General features: G+C 48.4%; 1 protein-coding gene across 6 annotated transcripts in view; it reads right to left on the bottom strand.

Moving 5' to 3' along the window:
• SBNO2 (strawberry notch homolog 2) overlaps positions 1 to 26,370 on the bottom strand; it is a 1,228,831-nt gene that overhangs the window by 328,002 nt on the left and 874,459 nt on the right. For all 6 annotated transcript variants that reach the window (XM_069647284.1, XM_069647292.1, XM_069647268.1 and 3 more), the window contains one exon: positions 16,282 to 16,353. In XM_069647284.1, coding sequence (XP_069503385.1) covers positions 16,282 to 16,353 — 72 coding nt within the window. The remainder of the gene's footprint in view (positions 1 to 16,281; positions 16,354 to 26,370) is intronic.

Genomic DNA, 26,370 nt, shown 5'->3' with positions numbered 1-26,370 from the left:
TTCCATGAGGCCGCGTAGTGCAGCTGTATCCTCCTCATCCTTAATCACGTGTGCGGGACGGGTAATAGGCCGCTGCCAGTAGACCCAGGAGATGTTGGTACCACCATGCCGAGGTCACTTCTCTACTGAGGAAGTGGGTGGGATGGCTGAGATTTTGTCCTCCGATGGAAATACCTTCTTGGAGCACGTATCCCAGATGAGGCCCAAGAATGTCAGAATCTGCATGGGCTGCAGCTGCGACTTCGAGATTGAGCGAAAAGCCCAGATTGTGCAGTGTGTTCAAAAGGTCATGGCAAGAGTGGTGAATCGCTTCCAGAGATGCAGCCCTGACGAGCCAGTCTTCGAGGTATGGGCAGATGCTGAGGCCTTGTGCTCTCAGGAGGGCAGCCACAGTATGCATGAGTCTGGTAAAGACCCTGGGGGTCGAGTTGAGGCCAAAAGGAAGGACCTTTTATTGGAAATGGTAGGCTATGATCCTGAACCGTAGGAAAGAACAATGGGGCTGCAAAATCGGGACGTGTAGGTATGCGTCCTTCAGATCCAGGGAGCTTATCCAGTCTCCCTTGCACAATGTCTCTGCTATAAGGCTGGCGTAACCATCTTAAATTTTTGTAGAGGTAAGGAGAGGTTGAGGGTGGAAAGGTCCAGCACAACTCTCAGACCCGCCTGATTCTTTTTCTGTATGGTGAAAATCCTGGAGTAAAAGCCGAAGCCTCGCTGGGAGGCTGGGACCTTCCCCCCACGGCCTGGCTCTCTGAGTGACCGGATCACTACCAGAAGAGTCGCTGTCCCAACTTGAGGGAGTGGAGGGGAGGAGAGGCTGGGATGGGTAGGCGGTACCCCGTGGATACTACAAAATTCAAGCACCAGAAATGTGCATGGAGAGCAAGCCTGACGTCCACTGGAGACACATGGATCCGGAGGGGTGTGTCATGCCTTCTTTCTGTCAGTGGCTGTTGCGGAGGAGGGGGAATGGAAAAAGCCCTTACCCTCCCCCCCTTTATCCCCTTTTTTGTTGCTTGCAGCAATTTGGCATCGGCAAGCGGTCCAGCTGCCTGGAACTCCGTTCCAGGAAGCCGATGAACCCTCCGTATGTACGACCCTTGTCGGAGCGCTGCTGTGACTGGGTGGAGGATTTCGGCGTGGTCTTTGTCAAGATGGATAAAGACTTGCCCGTTTGCAACCTGTTTTTCTTTTTGTCCAGCTCCTCGTCTGTGGCGAAGGGGAAGAAGTGCCCCCCCCCCCACCACTCCTTGAACAGCAGGATTTAATGTGTGTTCCTGGATGTCCGGGTTGAATTTCGTTGCACAGAGCCAGGCTGTCCTTCTCATGTCTGTGGCGATACAGATGACACGGACAGAGTGTTAGATAAAGTTTGTTTGCAGTACCCTTTGGGATCACTACACACAGCTAGGACTACAGGTGTAAGTCAGTCTGTACTACACAGTTTTTGGTATCAAGCTGAGCAGCCAGGCTTATCTCAAGAGGGAATGTGAGCTTGTAATGAGGTTACACAGAGGTCTACAATTACAAGTATTCAAATAGACACTTACACTCAAGGTTTCTTGGTAAAATACTTCTTAATTTATTATACAGTCATTTAGAAAACATTCACTAAAAGGAGGCAATCAATATCACACAAATATCCTACAATACTGCACACTAACCGGTTCTGAAACATTAAAACTACTTTGAAGTAGGAGCAAAATTACATTCAGAGCCATTGAAGTAGGAGCAAAAAGGCATAAGTTAATAAAACGAATAGTAGAGTTACTTTAAAACAGTGCAAATAGTTTGAATTCACCAGTGGAGTTGGTCCAATGCAATAGGTAGGCCAAAGTCAATGGGCTAGTCTCTTTTATAGGTAAAAAAGGGTCTGGTAGATAAACGGAAAAGTCTTTGCCACGGTTCTCTCGGTAGTTCTCAGAAGAAAGAGTTGTATGTCGGCTCACAAGCTGACTAGGCCTGCAAGTTGCCAACATTTTACGAACTTTCGCTGTGAAAGATAAGTTCACTCGGTTGGGTTTTCACAGTACCTTAATATTGAAGAGAAAGATGCAGCTGAAGACTTCTGTTCCTGGCAGTTCCTGCAGATCTCGCTGTTCCTGAGCCACAGTCGTGGGGACAAGAGGGAGCGTTGTAGGGACTCCTGCACTGCACTGGGACTGGTCACAAAGCTGGCAAACTGGCAATTCTTCCATTCCGGTAGCTGTCTTCAAGCACACAAACTGGTGTCGTCCTCCCTGGCTATTCTGTTTCCTGCAGCACTCTGAAGAAAATACAACCAAGCTAAGAGAATGGTCTCCAAGTGGCTTATGAGTTGATTGGTCCTACCAACTCAAAGGAAGAAGTCGTCCTTCAAGGGCTTCTCCGTCGCAATGAACTTGGCGATTCTGACCTGCAGCAGGGCTCCACCGGGCAAACCAACGGTCCAGTAGTGGCAGCAGCCGTCCTCTTTCAGCTCATCTTCGGTTCTTTCGCTCCAGTGGTCGAATCTGCCGTCCAAGTCAAGAGACTCGACTTTTAAGCTGTTTTATTCCATTCATTCCAGCCTAGCTGCCACTCACCCAGCAGCGTGGCTGTCCTTGCGGGACAGTCAGCCAGCCAATGACACCAGAGTGCATCTGGGTCTCCAAAGAGACTAAGCACAGGGGGTTTCAGGCACCTCCCCCACTTCCTGCCCACCCAAGACACTCAGGCGCCAGAGGTGGTCTTCAGTCCTGAAGCCCGCCAAAGGCATAGAAACAAAGGGACCAAACCTAGTTTGGCGCGCAGAGACAAACTCTAAAAGGACCTTTCCAAAATGAAATGGCGAAAAAAGACCGGGACCCGTTTAAGCAAAGAAGGCTCAGATGCGGGAAAAATCATGGTAGTTCGTTGTAAAACCACTGCCATCAGCCATTTCGATAGGAAAGGGTAGCATTTGACTGCTACATGAGTTTCTAGACCTAGGGGGGATACTGGGTAACCCCTCCAGCACTCTATTGTAAGATCGTGTGTGCTGGGTCTAGGAATTTAAAAAGACTAGTAAAGTCAATTTAATGTTACATTCTCTGGGAAACAGTAGTTTATCCCAGAGAAGCTATTTAAACCTGGGGACAGCCTAGAAAGCTTTCCCTGTGTTACTGCACTGAGGGTGCTGTGAAACACACATGAAAAGATGATGCCTATTGAGTTGTCTAAAACTCCATAATTAAAGAACACAAGAGTAAAACACATCAAAATACATGAGTGAGTGGGAAAAAAAGGCCCTCGCTCTCTCCAGGTAGAATAATCAAGTCCTCAAAATCCAGCAAAGTTGCTAGGGGTCTCTACGGTGAAGGGAATTAGCACATTTTTGAGAATTCTCCCCAACACAGAGGTGTCAATATGGGCCACAGTGGACTCCCAGAGGTTCTGCACCACCAGCTTGGCCACAGCCAGTCCCGCCTTGAAACATGATTGGCTCTGCGTAGGGAGTTCCAGGAGGAAGTCCGCAATTTCCCACCATAACCTCTGGTTAGCGGCAGCCAGCATGGCACCGTTGTTGGCCTGACGAAGATGCAACGACACATTGAAATACAGCTTCTTCCCGTAAGCCTCCAAGATCTCCTCCATGCCTAGCAGTGTCGCCGAGGTGGAGGCTGAGGACGACTGAGGCTTTGAGTATAGTGATGCCACAGCGATCACTGAGGAGTGTGATTGAGGATGGGCCGATAGCAAGAGTGTACTTGGCGTCCAGGCGTCAATTGACAAACTGGGCAGAGTGGGGCTTGAGCCAACACTTTTTGGCCAGGGAGACTACATCGGTCTGCAGTGGTATTCCCGATTTGGCAGAGGGGCGTCGCATGATGTCTTCAGCAAGGACCCCCTCTGCCAATTGCTTGACCTCAGGTTGAGGCAGGCCCAGGTACTACGCCAGCCTGGCAGGACGTCCTTGGAAGGCCTTAGCTTATGAGGGTGTGTCAGGGTCGTCGTCCTCATCAGTGTCCTGTGTGTCAGGAGGGGACGGGGGCGCCGGCGGAGGAGCCTGAGGTGCTGGAAGCAGTGGAAGGAGCACGTCCCTGATGGCATACCCAATGATAACCCCCATTCAAGGGACTTCATAAGCCCGAAGAACCTCTCAAGGAACCTGTCTTCACAGGATGGAGGAGTGGTAGGGGATATAGACAGGGTAACAGGAACTTGCCCTGCACAAATGAAGGATAGGCTGTAGGCCACGTACCTTGTTGAGGCCAGTCCCACCTTGACACTCGTTTCTCGCCGAACTCCTGGAATGGCGTTGGATGGGTATAGATTTCTGGCCCGGCGGCCATTTTGTCGAGCTGCATGCCACATGCCTGTGTCGTTTTGCTCGGCTCGCTGGGCCCAGCCTCCTCCAGGACTCTTGTGTGGATTGCAAAGCCTACCCAGTTCCTCGTGCCTAGATCTGGTAAGTGTAACGCCCGGGGGATGGTAGAGCTCCGTTTAGGTGCCCCCACAGACGTATTGCCGGTACTAGGGCGTGGCCGCCTCGGACATAATGCTGGTACAAGGGCGGAGCCCCTCAGGTGAGGACACGGTCACCGGGAGGATCCGATCTAGCTGAAATAGCCTCAGTGCATGTGCTGGTACGAGGACCTGAACGGTCCCTCCTGCGCGGGCAAGTCCTTGGGAAGGAGTCTCCCTTGCAGGGTGCGATGGAAAATAGAGGCCCTCCCTTGGATCGATGTTTCACGAAGTCCTTGAGGTCCTTTGGAGGAGACATCTGGAAGAGCTCCGTTTACCTGGCTAGTCTGTTCTTCAGCGACCTCGATGACAGGGCGTTGCAAGCTGTACAAGCTTGCCAATCGTGGTCTGGGACAAGGCAACGTAGGCAGAGGGCGTGGGGGTCTGAAGTTGGGAAGAACCCGTCGCAGGATGGACACCTGCTGAACCCTGTGGAAGCCCACATGCACCGGGGAAGAGCGTGACACCTGAGGACCGAGTACCTGAATGATAAAAAGACAAAATAGACAAAAGAGAAGTATCCATGCGTGGAATTACACGGCCGAAGCCAAACCCAGGAGCGCTGGTGAATACGGCCCGTTCCAGTCGACGCAGAAAATGGGATTGAGGTGTGGTGCAGGAGGGCGCAGTCAGGGCAGTGCATGCTCCCAAGGCCGCACACCCTGCGCGCCTCTACATTTAAATGGGAAGAAGGTTTTTTCTGGTGAAAAAGGTTCCTTCTCCATTCCCTTGGACGGAATGCCCATGCAGTATGGAGGAAAGGAGACGGGACGTAAGAGTATCCATTGTATCTTTAAGTGTAACATTGGGTGTTGCTTTCTGTTAGGCAAGATTGTATGCAGCACCCTTTGGGTGCAATACAATAACCCTGACCACCTGGCAATATGGACCCAACCTTTGGTAGAAGTCTGAACTACACAGCTTGATAGTGTGGCTGAGCAGCCAGGCTCATCTCAAAAGGGGTCAACGTGAGCAGTAATGTTGTGACACAGAGTTTCACAGTACAGTTATTTAAAAACTCTTATACTCAAGGTTTCTTGATAAAACAATTATTCATTTATTTCACAATGAGTTTTATAAGCCTTCTTTAGAAGGGAGCAATATATGTAACATTTTTAATACACTTCAAAACACACTTAGTTTCTCTAAATTAGATGATACCCATTGGGGATGGCACACAGTTGGTACACCATCAGGTCACTTAAATAGCTAGGACTCTGTGGACATTGATTTATCACTGGTACATTTAGAGCAATACTGAGTTTGGTGGAAAAGGTTAGATACAGGAATAAAACAAAGGTTAACAAATTATTCATAAACGGGTAAGTACTTTTTGAACATTCCAATGCAGAGAAAATTACCCCTTTCCTGGGTGAAAGGCCAAAGCACAAAGTCAGAGGTAAAGGGGAGTCTCTCAGGGAGCCAGGAAAGCCAATTTTAAAAGCAAGTCAAGGGGAGCAGAAGATCTTGCATAGGTAGGTAAAAAGTAATGCAAAGTCTTTAGAAATGTTTGTTGAAAATAGAACACTTGAAGGGCCACAAGCTGGGAGGCTTGTGAGGGGCAACGATTTAGCAACTCTGCAAGGTAACCAAGACAGGTCTCAACTGAGAGCAAATAAGGCTATACAACAAAAGGCAAGTGTTAGGGAGAATTCTCTGTTTAGGCTGAATTTCCCTACCTAGTGAGTCCCCCAGCAGCTTTGCTGGATTTCTGGGGTTTCTTTTTTTTTCTTCTCCTGCCAAGAGTGAGACTCTTTTACCCTCACTCTTGGACATGTTGAAGTGTGTTTTCTTGGTTAAACCTTGTGTTGAATGGGCTATGGGGTCTTTTACTCCATAGGGCCTCATGTATTTTTGTGATGTGGGTTACACAGCACCCTCTGTGCCGTGACCCAGGGGTGTCCTAGGGACTCCCCAACATAGACTCCATACCCTGGGACTGACTACTGTCTCCCAGGGCATGTAAAGTCACCAAAGACTTTGCTAGTCTTGAATCCTGAACAGAACCAGTACAAACCATCATATTGTGGACGTACTGGCTGGGGCAATTCGATTGCCCCAGGGTCTGTTAGTCGAGGGGGCACGTCTCCGTCCCCCCTGATCGAGTTTTGGCTGGTGGCAGTGGAAACTACTTTTTATATTCGACCGCGAATATTTCCCTATGGGATTTCCCATTGTTTTAGGCTAACACATTTAATTATTTATTTACGGTAGCCTTAAACATACCGCCGGTTTATATATTTATTATTATAACTCCGGTTGGGACTTTGTGCCAAAACTTGATTCTAAAATGGCGTTGGCGTTCGCCTCTGTAACTCTGACCCAAAGTGGAGCCCTTTGTTCCACTTTTGGCGGGCTTCTCCACAGAAGCCCTCCAAAGTGGTGCCACTCTGTCTGGGGTACTTAGGAGGGGTGGAGGGGGATTTAGGCACCCTGGACTGAGTTACCTTGGTAACTCAAGTCGCACTCCGTCCTGATTAGCCCAAGTGGTGAGCCGGCCGGCTCACCACTTAGCATGTTTGAGTGACAGCTAGGCTGGGTGAATGGGGGTTTGCTGCATAAAAGCAGGGCTTTGGGGACTGGAACTTTAGAAGTCGCCACAGGACCAAGAATCCGACGAGGGAAGAGCTGAGCCGACCTGCTTCGATGACACCACCCGGTGGAGCCCTGCTGAACCGTCTCACCACTTTTCCCGACGACCGAGGAGAACTCTTAACGGAGTGGCTCCTTCCCTTGACTGGTGGGGACAACCGGTTTTCACCTTCTTTCCGCTTCTCGAGGTATCTCGTGGCCGCCTTGCCAGTGCCAAGCACCCCGGCAACCGGAACCCCACCACTTTTACCCCAACCACGAAAGTCGGTATAACCCTTTAACCGGAGGACTCCGCGGCTGGTTTCTTCCCGGGCAGTGCAACGACCCTCTTCTTCTGCTCTTCAGCGAGAACTTCTTCTCCCCTGACCGACGTCGAGCCTTGCTGCCACTGCCTGGAACAACTGCCACCGCTGGAGGATCCTTTCCGCTTAAGGTACCGTGTTCCGCCTGGCTTCCCTTGCCACCGACTGTACGGGGTAGATTTAGCCCCCGGCTTTCGAACCTGAGAGTGCCTGGAACACCCTGGCTAAACTTTCTAAGCTACTCTAAACTCTTTCTAACTCTTTGCAAGACTTTGAATCCCTAATAACAGTGTGATCTTGGGCACATTTTCGCTCCGGCTACTCTAAGAGTGGGCCCTGCCTAGTGACTTTTGCTCACCTGTGACTTTGTGCTTCTTTGAGCCTATTGCAAGTGTTCTGGACCTTAGAGTGGTGTGTTTAACCCATTTCTGTTTCTTTTTACCCCTTTCTTGAACCTACTAGAGTGTCATCTAACGTTAAGCGCTCACCTCTGTTTTAATTATGTGGTGTTAACCTAGAGTTGTCTAGATAGGAATAAGGGTTGAAACTGCTTTCATTATAACTGTGTTTGAAGTGTTTTTACTATATTTTGCTAGAGTGATTTCAACTTATGTGTGTTTAATAAATAAATAACTATATACTTTTGAAACCAAGCTCTGGTCAGTGTTTGCTTGTGCTATTGTATTTGAGTACCTATGGTGTATACTTTACATACTGCCTAACTCTTCTTGAGGGAAGTCTGACTGCTCAGCCACAGCTACCAGGTATATCTGGGTGGTGCAGACTGCTACCAAGTGGGTTTACTGCTATACCTGTAGTCTTAAATCTTTTGCAGTGGTCCCCAAGGGAACTGCACAGGTTTCTGCCTAACAGCAAGTTCTTAGACTTGACAGTACCTCTGGTTAGAAGAAATGGTTCCAGCTGGCTTCTGTTCCTGTACAGCTCTGCAGATACGATTATTCCTGAGACTCAGTCGTGGGGACAAGAGGGAGGACGTCTGGGGTCTCCAGCTCTGCACTGGGAAGGTCAGCAGGCAGCAATGGGTAAACTTTGATTCAGCGGTTCTTCAGTGTTCGAGCTCCTCGCGTCTGACAGAAAATAGCAACACCGCGGTTCTCTGATACCACTCTGGACTTTCCTCGCATCTGGGGTCCAGCACTCTGAGATGGCTCAGGCTTGGTCAGCCCTGCTTCGAGGGAGCCCGGAGGATCTTCCTGGAGCTCAGGCCTGGCTTAAAAACAATGCACTCTATTCTGGAGTTCCGGTCCCCTGGCACTCCGTCCTGCAGCAGCAAAGGAAGTAAAGCCAGAAGAGAGAGTATTTCCAATCGAGTTAGTCTTGGGGTCAATTGGTCCCACCACGCAAGGGGAGAAGTCATCCTTCGCAGGTCTTCTCTAGTCGACGCCAATTCGGAGCTTCAGCACTGCAGCAGGGCTTCACCGGACAAACCAACAGTCCACGAGTTGCAGCAAGCTTCTCTTCAAGTCTTCTTCGGATTCCTTCGTCCAGTGGTCGACTGCCTTCCTTGCAAAAGACCTCGCCTTTTATGCAAGTCTCGCCCATTCATTCGCAGCCTAGCTGTCAATCACAGCAGGGTGGCTGTCCTCTGTTAGGGAGAACTCTCATAAATGTGTTAATTCCCTCCACCTTAGAGACCCCCAGCAACTTTGCTGGACTTGGAGCACTTGACTTTTTACCTGGAAAGAGTGTGAGCCTTTTTTCCCCACCTCTCATGTATTTTGATGTATGTTTTACTCTGAATTGTAACAAAATGCCGCCCTGAAAATTACGAGAGCTGAAAATGCTGACTTATTTTTTTGACCCCCCCTTACACCACATATATATATGTAGGGGGGTAGAGAATAGAATATTAAAATGGGGGGCTGCGAATGGCTGCGGGCAGTCCCCCCCCACATATGTGCTGTAAAAGGGTTTTTAAAACAAGTCAGCATTTTCAGCCGTCGCAATAATCACATAGATCCGTTTTACTCTTGTGTTCTTTGATTATGGAGTTTTAATATAAGTCCATAGGCATCTTTTCATGTGTGTTACACAGCACCCTCAGTGCAGTGACACAGGGATGTCTTTTTAGACTTCCCAAAGCTTTAGATACCTTCTCTGGGATAAACTACTGTTTCCTAGAGAATGTAAAGTGAAATTTACATTACTAGTCTTTCCAAATACATAGACCCAGCACACACCACCTTACAATGGGGTGCTGGAGGGGTTACATAGTATCCCCTGTGTCTAAATACTCATGTAGCAGTCAAATGCTACCCTTTCCTATTGAAAAGGCTGGTGGCAGTGGTTTTACAATGAACTCCCATGATTTTTCCCGACCGCAAACACAGGTAGCTAAAATCACGGAAGCCATGTTTTTCAAGATGGCATCTTAAGCCCCCTTGTTGAAACAGGTCCCGGTCTTCTTTTTCTGCTGTTTCTTTTTGGAAAGGTCCTTCTAGTGTTTGACTCTGTGCGCCAAACCAGGTTTGGTCCCTTTGTTCGTATGCCTTTGGCGGGTGTCAGGACTGAAGACCGCCTCTGGCGCCTTAGTGTCTGGGGTGGGCAGGAAGTGAGAGAGTTGCCCGAAACTCCCTGTTCTTAGTCTCCTAGGAGACCCAAATGCACTCTGGCGTGATTGGCTGGCTGACTGTCCAGCAAGGACAGCCACCCTGCTGGGTAAGTGACAGCTAGGCGGTATGAAAGGGAGAGAAGTGTTTAAAAGGCGAGTCACTTGGACTGGAAAGCAGAGTCGACCACTGGAACAAAAGAACTGAAGAAGAGCTGGAAGAGGACGGGCGCTGCAACTCCTGGACCATTGGTTTGCCCGGTGACGCCCTGCTGTAGGTCCAAACTGCCAAGTTCATCTCGACAGAGAAGCTCCTTCAAGGACTACTTCTTCCTTTGAGTTGATGGGACCAATCAACTCGTAAGCCACCTGGATACCATTCTCAAGCCTTGTTAGGATTAACCAGTGAGAGGGATACCAGCTTGTATGCTTGAATCTACAGCTACTGGAACTGAAGGGACTCCCCTCTTGTTTGCTTTTTCGATGATACCGTGCAGTGCACGAGTCCCACCCCACACCCAGACGTCCTCCCTCTTGTCCCCACGACTGAGGCTCAGGAACAGTGAGATCTGCAGGGCCTGCCAGGAACGTCTTCAGCTACATTTTGTTCTTCATATTAAGGTACTGTGCCAACCAAATTGAGAGAATGCCACTCTCGCGGTGAAAGTTTGTGAAACTTTCCCAACTTACAGGCCTAATCAGCTTGTGACCCGACATGATTCTTTTTCGCCTAAACTACTTCTGAGAACTTTGGCAAAGACCTTACTGTTTGATGCTAGAACTGCTCTTTCATAGCCGGAACACTAGCCCATTGACTTTGGCCTGGCCTATTGACTTGAATTGCACTCTTCTGGTGAACTAAAACTATTTACACTGTCTAACAAGTATATGTGATATATTCCATTTACCTTGTCCGTTTTTGCTCACTTCTAAGTAACAAAATTGCCATTTGGCTCCTATTTCTGGGGAGCTCAAACTGTCTCAAAAGCTTAGAGTTTTGTATTGAAGTGTATTGGGATATAATATTAAGCTGTCTCCTTCTAGTGAAATGTTTTCTAAATGATTGCAAAAGGCGAGACAAAACATTATCAAGGCCAGAACATCTCCTAAACAGGAAGTTAAGACTACTGCCAGAGAGCAGCTCTTTAATTTCAACCCCATCTCAGAGGCAGATATGTTAGAGGTGCTAAACATGAAACCCACCACTTGCGCTGAAAACATTCTGCCTCCCGGCATCATTCTCCAACACAAGGATATCTTTGCTCCCATCCTCCGGAGAATAGTGAACGCTTCATTTCAAGAGGGCATGGTGCCTAAAGATCTGAAGAAAGTCACTATTACTCCACTGGTTAAAAAAGCGGGCCTAGATCCCAAAGATCCCGGGAACCTTCGCCCCATAACCAATTCAAACTTCATTCTTAAACTGTTGGATAAGGTAGCTACTCAGCAACTCCAACAAGTCGTAGAGAACCAGGAAATCCTACACCAGCAACAATCTGGCTTCAGAGCATTCCACAGCACCGAAACAGTCATGCTGGATTTGCAGAATCGGATGTTGACTATGCTGGATGACAACAAGTTGGGGATGTTGATGCTGCTAGACCTTAGCACCGCATTTGATCTGGTGGATCACCCCCTCCTTATCAAGGCTCTCAGAGAGAATGTTGGTTGCTCGGAGGGGGCCATTGACTGGCTTCTGTCATTTCTTTCCAATCGCCAAGCGAGAGTCCACTGGGGTAACAGTTTCTCCGACCCTTGTGATATCCTATTCGGAGTACCTCAAGGGGCCAGCTTATCACCAATGTTGTTCAACATCTATATGCGCACCTTGTGCAGCCTAATGGTGCAAGCCGGAGTGTCGTTTACAAATTACGCAGGCGACACCCAACTCATACTGGAGTTAGGGGGTAGGAATCACACCACAGACAGTGAAGTGATCACCAGGGTCTATAAGATCATTGGCGACTGGATGCAGGTAAACTGGATGTGTTTGAACGACTCCAAAACGGAATTGATGCTGTTTGGCTCCAGTCGTCAGCTGGAAAAATTGGGGGCAGAGTATAACACAATCCAAATCAAGAACGCCACAATTCAGGTGGTCCCTAAGGTGAAGACACTAGGGATGATGGTTGATGCTGCGGTCGACTCGCATGCCCAGACCAGTTTCCTTCAGAAAAACACAGCTTATTATCTCAGGCTGATGAAAGCCATCAAACCACTGCTGAATGAGGGAAATAGGGCATCGATAGCCAGAGCCATTATCCTCTATCGACTCGACTACGGGAATGCACTGCTGTTGGGGGCCTCTTCCAAGTATCTTTCCAGCTGTCAGGTGATCCAAAACAAGGCGGTCAGGTTAGTGAAAAATTTGAAGAGGAAAGATCATGTTACGGAAGAGAGGCTCTCTTTACACTGGCTGAGAGTAGAAGAAAGTATAAAGTTCAAGGCTCTCTGCCTGGTTCACAAGTGCGTCTATGGCACAGCGCCCGCCTACCTGAAAACGAGTGTAGTGCCCTACAATCCCAGGAGAAATCTACGATCAGGGGGCAAATGCCTACTGATCGTGCCCAAGTTTAAGCTGAAAACCGCGCTGGGCAGTTCTTTTCTTGTACTGGCTCCCAAATTGTGGAACAGCATCCCTGAACCCTTGAGGTTGGAAACTAATCACTTCACCTTTAGGAAGTCCAGATGAGAAATCGGGTGACGATGCCTCTTAGAGGCCTTCTGGTGGTTAGGAGACCCTCTTAAATGTCGTATGTCACGTAGTATCTGTTGTGTACGTTTAAGCGCCCTGATGCCCGTGGGCTACCGGCGCTCTACAAAAACTAAATACAATACAAATACAATACAATTATGGAATGAATTAATAAGTGTTTTACCCAGAAAATATGGAGTATAAGTGTCTACTTGATTCACTGTGCTTGAAAGTCCTCGGTGTAATTTCTTGTACTGCTCACATTCACTCTTGAGATCAGCCTGGCTGCTCAGCTCGCTACTAAAAACTGTGTGGTACAGACTTATACGAAAGGTTGGTTTGGCTAACACCTGTAGTCCTAATTTTGTGTAGTGGTCCCAGAGGGTACTGCATGCAATTCTGCCTAACATCCTTCAAGAACAGCCAGCCAATCAACTTTGGATGCATTCCTGTAACCAAGGAGACCAAGCACAGGGAGCTTTGGGTACCTCCCTCGCTTCCTGCCCCTGCCAGACACCCTGGAGCCAGAGGCAGTCTTCACTCGTGAATCCCGTCAAAGACAAACAAAAGGACCACACCTGGTTTGGCGCACAGAATAAATCTCAAGGACGACCTTTCCACAAAGCAATGGTGAAAAAAGAAGACAGGACCATTTTGACCAGAATTACATTCTTGGGTGCTTTACTGCAGCTGCGAACGCAGCCCGCAGTAAATGCACACCACAGTAGTTAAAAGTAAACAACTGCCACGAGCAATTCATCGAGGAAAAGGTAACAAGATTTATGTTACATGAGAAACTAGACAAAGGAGATACTAAGTAACCCCTTCAGCACCCTATTGTAAGATGGTGTGTGCTGGTTCTAGAAAGTTACAAGTGTAAGCAAAGTCAATTTCACTTTACTATTCTTGGGAACAGTAGATCACACAAGAAAAGCTATTTAAACCTTGGGAGAAATCTAAAGGATTTCTCTGTGACACTGCACTAAAGGTGCTGTGCGTCACCATACAAAAAGTAGATGCCTGAGGAGTATGTCAGACTCCAAAAACAAAGGAAACTCATCATCCAAATCAGGTAAAACCCATGAGAGTGTGAGACAACGGGCTCACTCACTCCAAAGTTAAAACTAAAAAGTCCTAAAGTCCAGCAGAAGAGCTGGGGTTCTATAAGGTTGAAGGGAATTTGGACAAAAATGAGAATTCTCCTGAACAATCTTCGATTGGGTATTCCAGATTTGAGCGGGAAACCTCTCTCGGATAAGAGAAGGGGTTCTGCATCCATTCCAGGTCTATCACCTGAAGTTCACACCAAACTACAGAAGGAGACAAGTATCGTGAAACGCTAAAGCAGACCGGTGGAACCATCGGAGACGTGCTGGAAGGTTTGGCACCCTGAGCCGCTGTTGTCCCGGACACCTGCTTTTGCATCGATCACTGATGGCCTGCAAGGAAGCTTCGACCCTTTGGATTAGTGGCAACAACTACTCTCGACAACACCTGATTACTCTCCAATAGAACCTCTTCAAAAGTGTTTCTGGGCCACACAGCGAACTGACCAGCTCGAACCAGGGGTATTGTTTAGGAGTGCTGTTGACACTCGAGACTTAAGGAATCGCCAGCTTGTGGTCCTGGAACCTCTCCTACCAAATTACGTAGTCCTTGCTTCTCTGGGTAGCATCTGCGGCCCCTGTGTCGCCCCTGCTGTGGTAACCTCTGTTGTAGGAGCCTTGCTTACCTGACCCCCTGTGCCCGAGACATGCTGCACTGGAACGGCCCCATTTCCTATTCGAGAGCTGAGAAAAGGCTACTGTCCCACCACGGACATTCGTCCCGTCCCGCAGCCGCTGAGAGTCGAAGCCACATGTAACTGTAGGAGTTGAACCTACAAGCGACCTGGCCTAGACTGGAAACGTTCGGCCCAGACTGTGTCGAGGGTTGCTGAGTACTTGCATCACTTACCGGTAGCCGCCTGGCATAGCCATTGTTCTTTGCACATGAGTATCCCTAAAAAGATACTGACCTTAGCTGGGCTAGCCTGTTCTTCCAGGCTATTGGCGAAACCCGAAAGTTGTTCTACCTGCAAGGGTAGACCCTCCTCGAATAGTAGGATATTGTTCCTCATCACATCAAGTCCCTTCCTGAACTGCTACAGCTCCCTGAAGAGGACCCACTTTATCTCATTACTCCCGGCTGGACTGCTTAAGTTAGGGATCGATTCTGAAGAACTGCCCAATACTATATTTGTGTTAACCTACTCTTCTCTTACAGGTTGTGGATGTGTTTTCCCCTGACCGCATTCGGCGAAACGTAACTGTATACATGTTAAATAGTGAAAGCATAAGCAGCAACTTTTATATTACTGTGGTTTATTCGTGTTTAATTATTAAGGCCTATAACAAATGTATATGTATTTGTTATATACCCTTGTCTAAGTGATTCTGTGGAGTTTTACTGTGTGTGCTTCCGATCACTCTCACCCCTCCTGAGACTTAGCCTGACTGCCTGCCAAGCTACCGTGATTGGTCTGGCTTGTCCACAAGGTTCCCCTGTTCCGCTAAACTAGGGTGGCCTCCTAAAGGTCTGCCACCATGTCAGAGTTTAGAAATCCATCTTTATAGTAACATGATCCACCTTCCATGTGTATGTACAGGCACCTTTTGTTCATTTTGGGGAGAAGCAAAATTTGTACTCCTCATTGACCAAAATCAGACAGCAAGCGGCAACCGAGAAAAAAATATTTGTGGAATAATTTTTTCTATAAGGCTGGATTGCTTCCGTTGCCGTGTGCTGTAATAGTCATTACTCAAAATGCCCGCAAAGATTGAAACAGAGGAAATATAGAGGGCCCCATGTAAGAGGGAAGTGCTCAACTCATGAGCTATTCTCTATTTCTAGAAATCTGCGCTTGGAAGATCAATGTTATCCTGCCATTTCTGAACTTGAAACCTTATATACATCAACGTGGTTCTCAATTTTAATATGTTGAAGAACTCCATACTCTAAATGGCAAACCACGTTCACTGCATTGTTTATTTTATTCTCCTCAGATGTTACCCTGGCTATCCACACGGTCGAAAATAACAACGTAAATTCATGTCAGTGCGTGCAGCACTGTGGATTTGGGGTCACTAGAGACATCGAAATCCGAGGAACACAAGTTTAACTTTGATACATGTGGAATGGAATTGATGACCCACCACCACAAAATGGCAGGATTGTGGTGAACATATAACAGGTTCTTGCAGAAAACCACAAAATAAAACTGAAGCTGGCATCGCTGAGGCATATAATCTATTTAGTAATTTATAGGGTTACAGTTGAATCACAGAACACAGGAGCTACGGAGCCTAGCTCTGTAATACGTGGGAAAAGACCACATTAATAAGCCACACAGCTAGGACTATTCATACACAAAGCAATATGATGGAATGTAATACAGGGGGAGTGGATGCAGTCACTACGGCTGACAATACTAGAAGAAGGTTTTTCTGTGTGGCTTTCTCAGCTGTGGTTATGTGGTGCAGTATCAAAAGGTGCTAACAGATTTAAGAGTTTCAGAATGTAAACATTTTTTATAAGTAGCTAGGAAAAAAGGCATTCCGAATAAAACACTAATTTCCACAACTCCATAACATCACAATCTTAAGAGAACTTCAAACCTTATTTTCAAAGTTGTACTTGCTGAAGTCCCGGGATTCAGTTGCCCGGCGGTCTCCGTGTGTTAAGGCACCCTGTGTAAAAAAGATTAAGAGTTTTGTAAAAGTCTGAGCAAACACCTGAGAGTGAAATAAGACTGTAGCAACACAACCTACACAGAAATGGAAAATGAGATTAGAAAAGTAGTGCACAGTAAGGGAGAAGGGAAGAGAGCATGAAATAGAGCTAGGGAAGCAAGCATCCTACCACACTTGAAGAAAGAGCACACAAATGCACTACAAGAAAGAAAGTGGGCCGACACAAATGGGTTGAGGTGAAAAGCAAGTTGTTCGTTTTCAGGGAGTTTTTCTAAAGTCCTACTGGCAGTAAGACTTTAGGAAGCTAGCCCAGTGGTTTGTAGATTACCAACTCTTAGCATCAGTCTGACTTTAAGAAGCTATCCCAGTGGTTTGTAGATTACCAACTCTTTCTATCAGTCTGCACTAGCTAAGGACCTTGGTAGAGTGGCAGAGCAGTCCGAATTATCTTAAGAGGAAGATGTGGAACTCCCTTCCATCTCACCCAAGGGATGACCTCCCATACCAGCAATTCAGATCCAAACTTGTCCAATGGCTAAAAGACCACGATGTGTAACCTCACACCCATGGCATACGGGATCTCATGTATATTCTGAATATCTGTTCTGTTCCATTTACTTATCATATATACACTGCATTTACTGTATATACTGTTATGATTCCTTGACATTACTTGCCTACAGCACTGTAACCACAAGCTGTATTTCATGATTTTCTGCAACATGTAACCTAAGTTGAACAACCCTCTTTCTGCCTTCGCGCCCGTATACCCCTGGGTCTGGTTGCGCAATATAAATAAACAAACAAAGATGTGAGATGTAGGTAAGTACACTGAATCTTAGCTAGACAGGAACAAAGAAGCACTTACACAATTATAGTTATATAAAAAGTATATATTTACACCAGAATCATCTTAAATACTTCAGACGGGTATACTAGAACACTTAGGATGACTTGATAATGCACTGCAAAGGGCACTTTCACTTTTGTTTTTGTTCGCGGTTAGATTTGTAGCAACGTTAGAAAGGGAAAAGGCAATGTTATCGTATTATCGGTTATGGCACATTCATGCAGTTATCAATGGTTTATATGGTAGTACATTTACTCTGCAAACACATACAGTAAAGTCACTTAAAAGGAGGAAAATGGTTATTGCAACGTAATCTTAGTTCAAGGCTCTAGAGATGGTTTCTTTGCCTAGCAAGTCAAAAACACAACCCTAGCTAAAGGCAGTTCGGAGACAACTTGAAGACTTGACAAGCAGTGAATTACGAAGAGTTCCTGTGGATTTATTCAAGTGTCCAGAGTTATAGAAGCAGCAAGTTAACAACAAGGTAGACCTTAAAACAAACTCGAAAAGGGGACAAGCAGCAGCTTAGGTCCGAGGTTAGAGAGGGTTGCTGTGGACATCTCTGCATACAGTCCAATGCTCTGGAGCGACTACTTGCAATCAGGTAAGTAATATCATGGTCTGGTGGCTGAAGGCAGGACAATGGACAGGATTTCTCAGCAGCAGTCTCAAGGGAGGACTTGTGGCACGAGTTTCAGTAACTTCTTGGCTCACACTGTGGTTTTGTCGCCTTTTCTGCAGCACGGATCGCCCGGTAAATCTACTTTGCTTCCTGCAGTCCCACACTCTGGTGAGGGGGTCTAGGCGAGTTGGTTCGGATCTCTGGAGTGTCCTTACCGGTTCAAGGATTTGGACGGATTCAAACTTACCACGACTATGTACTTGAAATGGGCAGCAGTTCTCCTGGTATACGAGTTCTGCAGCTCTGAAAGTTCCTAGGACCTCAGGAGTTGGCTTGTTTCAAAGTTGGTCTTGGGACTGGCTGTTCCCACCAGCCAAAGGGAAGGAGTCCTTTTCGGAGCACCTCTTGCGCATAGAAAACAGGGTCAGGACAGCAGTGGTCACTTCATCCTGTTAACAAAGGGTCTGCAGGCGTCTGGTCGTCTTCTTTGGTTATTTCAGTTTCCAGTCATCTTGCTTTTCACTCCAGAAGTCTCACCTATTATACAGTTCAAGCACACACTCCTCTGCAATCTCTCTTTGCATTTTACAGAAAGGGGCATTTGGCTGTCCAATCAAGACAGCCAGATCCCCGGTGGGAGCTGAACCTATTCAGGCACTCTGGCAGACAAAGGGCAGGGGGTGGAAAACTCCTCCCCTACTTCCTGCCTGCCCAAACACACTGAAGCCTAGCTTGGGATACCTACGGGTTCACGGCAAAGGCAAAACACACACAGACATCCCCTCCCAGAATGGCAGACTAAGGGCAAACAAAGAACAATCAGGCTAGTAATGGCGAAAAAAGGCGGGAGGACCCAAGTTGGTACTTTGGTACCCCTATTGTGCACTACTGTAGCTATATACCGCACTACTGCGGTATGAAACAACACACAATAGTTGTTAGAACACGTCCACTGCCACCAGTCATAACAACAAAGTTACTCACCGTAGTGACTATCTTACTCCTAGTCCATAGTCCCCTTTCCTGCATACTTTTGGGAGATTACCAAGCACTCCTCACAGGAAATACGGGTGGATGGAACCTCCTTAATGAAAACGTTTTTAAGAACAGCCTGGGCAAATTGAGCATCGGCTCTGGAGCCCAGGTTTAAACAGTAATGCTTACCGAAAGCTGGTGGGAAAGACCACATAGCTGCTTTGGCAACAGTTCGATGTGCTTACAGAGCGACCAGTAGATAGGAGGCAATGAGGGGACAGCATAAGGTTTCATGTAGACACACAAGCTGCAAAGAGGACCACCTCTTGCGGGCCCCATTGCTGGAAAAAGTTGGAGATGATACTGCTGTTCATCTCACACCCGTAACCGATGGCGACTGAATTAATCTGCGGTCCCATTGAGGTGACCCGGGATGTGTGGAGCCTGGAGCCAAACAATATACTGGATGGCTCAGGCAAAATTTGTATGACAAGATCCACAAGGAGAGGAGAGTCTGTGTCCCCCTGCTTGTTGATGTAAAACCTTGCTTTAAGGGAGGTATTCAAAATGGCCACTGTGGCCCACAGAGGTTGGGCCGCCATTATCACACACCAGGGGTGAACTGCGTCACAGGAGCAAGTGAAGCAATAGTCTTGCCAGGGGAGTCAGGGGCCTTGCGTGCCATCCTAGTCTTGAAACAAGGAACCTCGGCAGAGCCGGTACTGGAAGGTCTGTGGTACGTGACCACCTTCTTTCGCCCCCTCAACAGAAATGCTATCAGCACGGGTGCGCGCGGAAAGGCTTACAGAAATGCTTACAGCCAGGACCCTCGATGAGGGACTCTCAATTCTGTTGGTGGCCGATTTAGCCCCAAGCAGGGGAACCTCGGGTTTAACCCATGTCTTATAGCCACCTTGAGAGGGGCCTCGAGCCAAGATTCGGTACAGATAGCTCCAGTTGGAGAAGCCTCAGGGCAAACCCTGGCATCAAAAACCACAGCAGAACTGGGGTCAGCCCTAGCCCCAAATGAGGAACCTTGGAAGAAGATCTAGTATTGGGAGACCACTACAGAGCCCCTCCGAGGAGTTTCCGGTGCGTCTTGCTGAACCGAGACCAAAAGGAGTACCCGAAACTTAAGTGTTCTGCTCCCATGGAGTAGCGCAGATATTTCCAATGAGGGCTCCAGAGAACTGCAAATATTTCATATGCGGGCTCCAGTCAGGATGTGCATTTACGCATCCTGGAATGCCACCACACTGAGCCAATCTCCCTTCCGAAGAGAGGACTTTATTTGGCAGGGCATGATCAACTTGAATTTCTCTCAGAAAGATCAAAGATAGTGTGCAGGCCAGCCTGGTTGAGCACTGTGAAAGGACAGCAGTACTAGCCCCTCCCTTGCTCCATGAAGGGAACAGGTTCCACCGCTATGAGGTAAGTCTCTGTACCTCTGCTCTGAGGGAGGGCATCTCGATCTGTAGGAAGAGAGCTTTGATGGGTGGGGTAGGAGGAAAGGGCAAGCGAAAACCCTCCTAAACAATAGACAAACCCTACCATTCTACGGTGATGGTTTGCCACGCCTCCAGATGAGACAAGATTTGTCACCCCCCACCGAAGTGTAGTGTAACCGACAAAAAATATCATTTGGTGATTTGTCAGCCGAGAGATTACCTGCCCCTGTAGAGGAGGCTGATGCCGAGAGAAAAACCAACCACCTTGCTGCTGCCGCTTAAGGCGGGGCTACCAACAAGCATTTCAGATGGGCACGCACAGCAACCCTGAAACCCCCTGATCCCAGAGAAGGACCGAGTCTGGGACCCTGACCTATGTGTACAAGGGGCCTTCGCTGAAGCTGTTGCCAGAACCTAAAAAAAGGGTCTTTGTTGTCCACATAGCGTGGAAAAGCTGCTCAGCCCCAACAGGAACGCTCCCAGCACCAGTCATCATGAAAGTTGGTGTAAGGGAGAATCCAAAATGGCTGCTGTGGACCAAGGAGGTTGGGCCACCATTTAGTCAACACCTGAAGAGAACGGTGCCAGAGGAGAAAATGAGGCAACTGTCCCCTCAGGGGAGTCAGTGAACTTAAGAAACACTTAAAACAAGGATCCTCGGCCGAGCCGGTGCTGGTAGATCTAGGATGTTTAGTGGACATCCTAGGAACTGACTCAGAATTAGCTTCCAATGGAGGAACCTCGGCAGAACCGGTACTGGAAGGCCTGTTGCTGATCACCTTCTTTGTCCCCTTCACAGAATCGGTACCACCACAACCCCGAGCGTGGATCGGTTGAAGAATGTACCCTACAGACAGGACCCTTAGAGGATCCCTCGACTCAACTGTAATTAGAGGAAGCTTGGGTTTTAACCTGGAGCATATAACTCCCTCAAGAGGGACCTCGAGCCGCGGCTCGCTGTGACAAGCACCAGAAACTGAGACCTCAGGGCAAACCCTGGTATCCAGAGCCAAAGACGAACTGAGCTGAACCTTCGCACCCAAATGGTGAACCTCAGAACCACACCTGGTTTTGGCAGGTCCTCTCAGGGTCCCTCAGAGAAACCTCTGGTGCGTCTCTTAGGCCCTTGGGGAACCTCAGGGGAATCCCTGGTAACAGACGGGTCATGGAATGCTCTCACCAAGCAGTGCTGCTCATCACCGTCCTCATCCGCTTAAGGCTCATCCCAACGAGGCGGTAACAGTAGATTGGTCCTCCATGCCTACCGCCTCAGGTTTTAAAAGAAAACCGAATCGGAGCAGACGGGGCCGGGGTGGAACAGGATTGAAAAGACGCTTGAAATACGTCCTCGTAGGGTCAGAGTGCATAAGCATCTGAAACTTCCCCAAAAACTCATCCTCAGCCGAAGGCTTTGGTGTCGAAAAGGAAGAAACGCTCATAAGGGACCTACTCCCTAACACAAGGAGCATGGTTGCCAGGAGGGTCCACCAACGGCCAGATCCACGTAGATCAGTGGAGCAAAAGCAGGAGGGAGCAAGACAATATGAGGCAGTGGAGCCCACGCACGCCGGTCAAAGAAGGGCAGAACAGGTTACTATTGCCTAAAGGAATGCTCCCAGCACCAGACATGTCAAACGTAGGTGTAAGGGAGGTATCCAAAATGGCAGCCGTAGGCCATGCAGGTTGGGCCGTCATTTTGCCGCCACCTGAAAAGAACTGCGTCACATGCATAGCTGAGGCAAATGCCTCCTCAGGAGAGTCAGGGGACTTAACACTTTAGCCTTACAAGGACCCTCGGCAAAGCCGGTACTGGGTGGCCTCGGATGTTTAGTTGACATCTTCTAACCAGTCTCAAAATTAGCCTCCAACGGAGGAACCTCGGACAAGCCGGTACCAGAGGGAATGCGGTCCGTGACTGTTAGGGAGAATTCTCTGTTTAGGCTGAATTTCCTAACCTAGTGAGTCCCCCAGCAGCTTTGCTGGATTTTTGGGGTTTATTTTTTTTCTCCTGCCAAGAGTGAGACTCTTTTACCCTCACTCTTGGGCATGATTTGAGTGTGTTTCTTTGAATCTAGATGTGTTTAATGGGTTATGGGGTCTTTTACTCCATAGGGCTTCATGTGTTTTTGTGATGTGTGTTACACAGCACCCTCAGTGCAGTAACACAGGGGTGTCATAGTGACCCTCCAGTATAGACTCCATACCCTGGGACTGACTACTGTCTCCCAGGGCATGTAAAGTCACCATTGACTTTACTAGTCTTAAATTCTGAATCGAACCAGTACAAAACATCATATCGTGGACGTACTTGCTGGGGCAATTCAATTGCCCCGGGGTCTGTTAGTCGAGGGGGCACGTCTCCGTCCCCCCTGATCGAGTTTTGGCTGGTGGCAGTGGATACTACTTTTTATATTCAACCGCGAATATATCCCTATGGGATTTCCCATTGTTTTAGGCTACTATCTTTATTTAATTATTTACGGTAGCCTCGAAAATACCACAGGTTTATTTAATTAATATTAATTCTCCGGTTGGCATTTTTTGCCAAAACTTGATTCTAAAATGGCGGTTGTGTTCTCTTCTGTGACTCCAACCCAAGTCGAGCCCTTTGTTCCAATTTTTGGCGGGCTTCTCCACAGAAGCCCTCCAAAGCGGTGCCACTCTGTCTGGGGTACTTAGGAGGAGTGGAGGGGGATTTAGGCACCCTGGACTGAGTTGCCTAGGCAACTCAAGTCGCACTCCGTCCTGATTGGCCCAAGTGGTGAGGCGGCCGGCACACCACTTAGCATGTTTGAGTGACAGCTAGGCTAAGTGAATGGGGATTTTCTGCATAAAAGCAGGGCTTTGGGGACTGGAACTTCAGAAGTCGCCACAGGACCTAAGAATCAGACGAGGGAGAAGCTGAGCCGACCTGCCACGATGCCACCACCGGTGGAGCCCTGCTGGACCGTCTCACCACTTTTCTCAACGACAGAGGAGATCTCCCGCCGGAGAGTCTTCTTCCTTTGACTGGTGGGGATAACCAGTTTCACCGTCTTTTCGCCTTCCCGACGTACCTCGTGGCCGCCTTGCCTGTGCCAAGCACCCCGGCAACTGGGATACCACGTTTTACCACGACTGCGAACAAAGGTACCACCTTTAACCGGAAAACTCTGCGGCTGGTTTCTTCCCTGGTAGTGCAACGACCTTCATCTTTCCTCCAAGTCGAGATCTTCTCTTCCCCTGGACGACGACGCGACTTGCACCCACTGCCAGGAACAACTGCCACCGCTGGAGGATCCTTCCCACTTAAGGTACCGTGTCCCGCCAGGCTTCCCTTGCTACCGACTGTACGGGGTAGATTTAGCCCCCGGCTTTCTAACTTGGGTTAGCCTGGGATACCCTGGCTAAACTTTCCTAAGCCTCTCTAAACTTCTTTTGAACTCTCTGCAAGACTTTCTAAGCTGTGTGTAACTGTGTGATCTTGGGCGCATTTGTGCTCTGCTCTCTCTAAGAGCGGGCCCAGCCTTTGGACTTTGGCTCACCAGTGACTTTTGCTCTTCTGCCTTGCTAACAGTGTTCCTAAATCTTAGAGTGGTGTGCCTTTCCATATTCTGTCTTTTTCCCTCCCTTTCTCACAAACTTATTGGCGTGCCATCTAGTTAAGCGCTCACCTCTGTATGAAAATAAGTGGTGTTTTACTGAGACTTATCTGATAAGGAAAAAGGAGTGTATATATTACAATAGTAACTGTGTTTAGAATATTTTACAACAAGAGTGCTGGAGTGTTTCAAACAGTGTGTTTTTAAATAAATAATTATATACTTTGATACCAAAGCTCTGGTCAGTGTTTGCTTGTATTGGTGTGTCTGAGTGCCTATTGTGTATACTTTGCATACTGCCTAACTCTTCTTGAGAGAAGTCTGACTGCTCAGCCACAGCTACCAGGTAACTCTGGGTGATACAGACTGCTACCAAGTGGGTTTACTGCTAACACCTGTAGTCCTAAATCTTTTGCAGTGTTCCCTAAGGGAACTGCACAGGTTTCTGCCTAACAGTGACCACCTTCTTTGCCCCCTCGACAGAACCGGTACTACCACGAACCTGCGCGTGGGACGGTTCAGGACAATACATCACTGACAAGACCCTCAAAGAAGGCCCCTCTGTCGATATAGACTTTAGCATTCACTAGAGGAACCCCAGGTTTCAACCTGGTTACAGTGGGGAAAGCTCCAGAAATTGAGTCCTCATGGTGAACCATGGTATCCCAGCACCCAGACGAACTGGGCTTAACATTAGCACTGTGATGGCGAACCTCGGAACAATGCTAGGTACTGGCAGGTCCGTCAGAACCCTCGGAGGAATCTCTGGTACGCCTGTTAGGCCCTTAGGGCCCCTCAGGGGAAACCCTGGCAGCAGAGCTACAAGAAAGGCCCTTAATGTACTCCCTTATGGGGTCAGAGTGCATACGTTTCTGAAAATTCACGAAAAAGGCATCCTCTGACCAAGAGTCTGCCAGGAAGCGAGACCATATGCGGTAGTGGCATCCGAGTGCGCCAGTCATAAAAAGACCAGAACGGGTTTGCACTGACCCGTGGAAACTGTTCCCCAAAAAGAAGGTTCCTAGGGACCGCCGTTGATAGCATGGGTGTAAGGGAAGAATCCAAAATGGCCACCATAGACCATGCAGGAAGACCCGCCATTTTGTTAACATCTGAGGAAAACTGCGTTACATGTGTGGATGAGGCAGGCATCTCCACAGGCTGGTCAGGGGACTTGATCGAAACTTTAGCCTTGACACAAGGATCCTCGAGTTAGCCTCCAAGAGAGGAACCTCGGCCAAGCCGGTAACAGAGGAGAAACGGTCGGCGAGCTCTTCCTGTGCCCCCTCAACAAAACCGGTAACACCGCGAGCGTGGGAAAGTTGAGGAATCCATCTCACAGACAAGACTTTAACAGGTCTCTCAGTTCTGTTACACACCTTAGCCTCGATAAGAGGAACCTCGGAACAGAATCCAGTCTTTATAGTTCCCCCGAGAGGGGTCTCAAACCGTGGTTCGGTACAGAGAGCCTCAACGGAGGCCTCATGGCGCACCCCAGAGTTTGTGTGGGAAGCTCCAAACAAGGAGACCTCGAAGCAAACTCCGGTACCCAACGCCTCAGCACAACTAGGCTGGCTATTAGCACCTGATTGGTGAACCTCGGATCGTGATCTGGTATCGGCAGGCCCCTCGTCCAAATCCTCAGAGAAAACCCCTGGTACGCCTATTAGGCCTGCGAGGCACCTCAGGAGAAACCCTGGTATCAGAGCTTTTGAAGCCCCTCCCGGACCTGGAGGACCCCAGCAAGAAGACCCTGGCCGAGGTGCCCTGAAAGTAAGGAACTTACCGGGCATCTCTTCTTTCCATCGACGAAGAGTTGAAAATGTGATGGAGGAGCTCTCTGGAAGATCTCCTCCCACCGACGAAGACGACGTTCAAGTGCCCGGACCGAAAGGGAAACGCAGTAGAAACAAGAGTCTCAACAGTGATCCGGTCCCAGACATTCCAAACAGAGAGAATGGGGATTAGCCCTAGCGAAGTGACGTTCGCAAGAGCAACAACAAATCCCAAACGATCCGGCATAGACGGAGGACTACGCGACCGCAGAACCAGAGCAGGAGAGAAGGACAACAGGAAAGAAAAAGGTCTTCCCAGTGATGCAAGTACGTCCAGCCCTGACCGTGCGGAGAAAAGGACTGAAGGGCGATGCGCAGGGTGGAGCAAAGGAGGGCGGGGTTACGGCTGCGTGCGGTACCCCACCTAAACTGAGAAGGGCACATTTTTCAATTTGATGCTTTTTTTTTACATAAGTGTTCCGGTCCCGTCCCACTGGACAGATTGTCCCAAAAGTATGGAGGAAAGGGGACGGGACGTAGGAGTACTAGGTGATTGTCTATGTGACTAAAACAAATCACAGGAGCAGAGAGAAGGGGGATACTACGCATCTCTCTGGCACTCCTGTGGGGTATTTTGACCCATTCCAATGTGCCTCACTGCATCACTTTACAAATGGGGAAAGAAACAGCACAAAACGGATGCGCTGACTCCTGTGCACTCACAAATCTGCAAAACTGCATTTGGGTCACAATCACAAAAAGC

The sequence above is a fragment of the Ambystoma mexicanum genome, chromosome 1p (genome assembly GCF_040938575.1).
Source record: "Ambystoma mexicanum isolate Mex_15411 chromosome 1p, UKY_AmexF1_1, whole genome shotgun sequence".
Lineage (NCBI taxonomy): Eukaryota > Metazoa > Chordata > Amphibia > Caudata > Ambystomatidae > Ambystoma > Ambystoma mexicanum.
The sequence above is the reverse complement of the archived record's forward strand: the minus strand, read 5'-3'. Positions and strand labels throughout refer to the sequence as shown.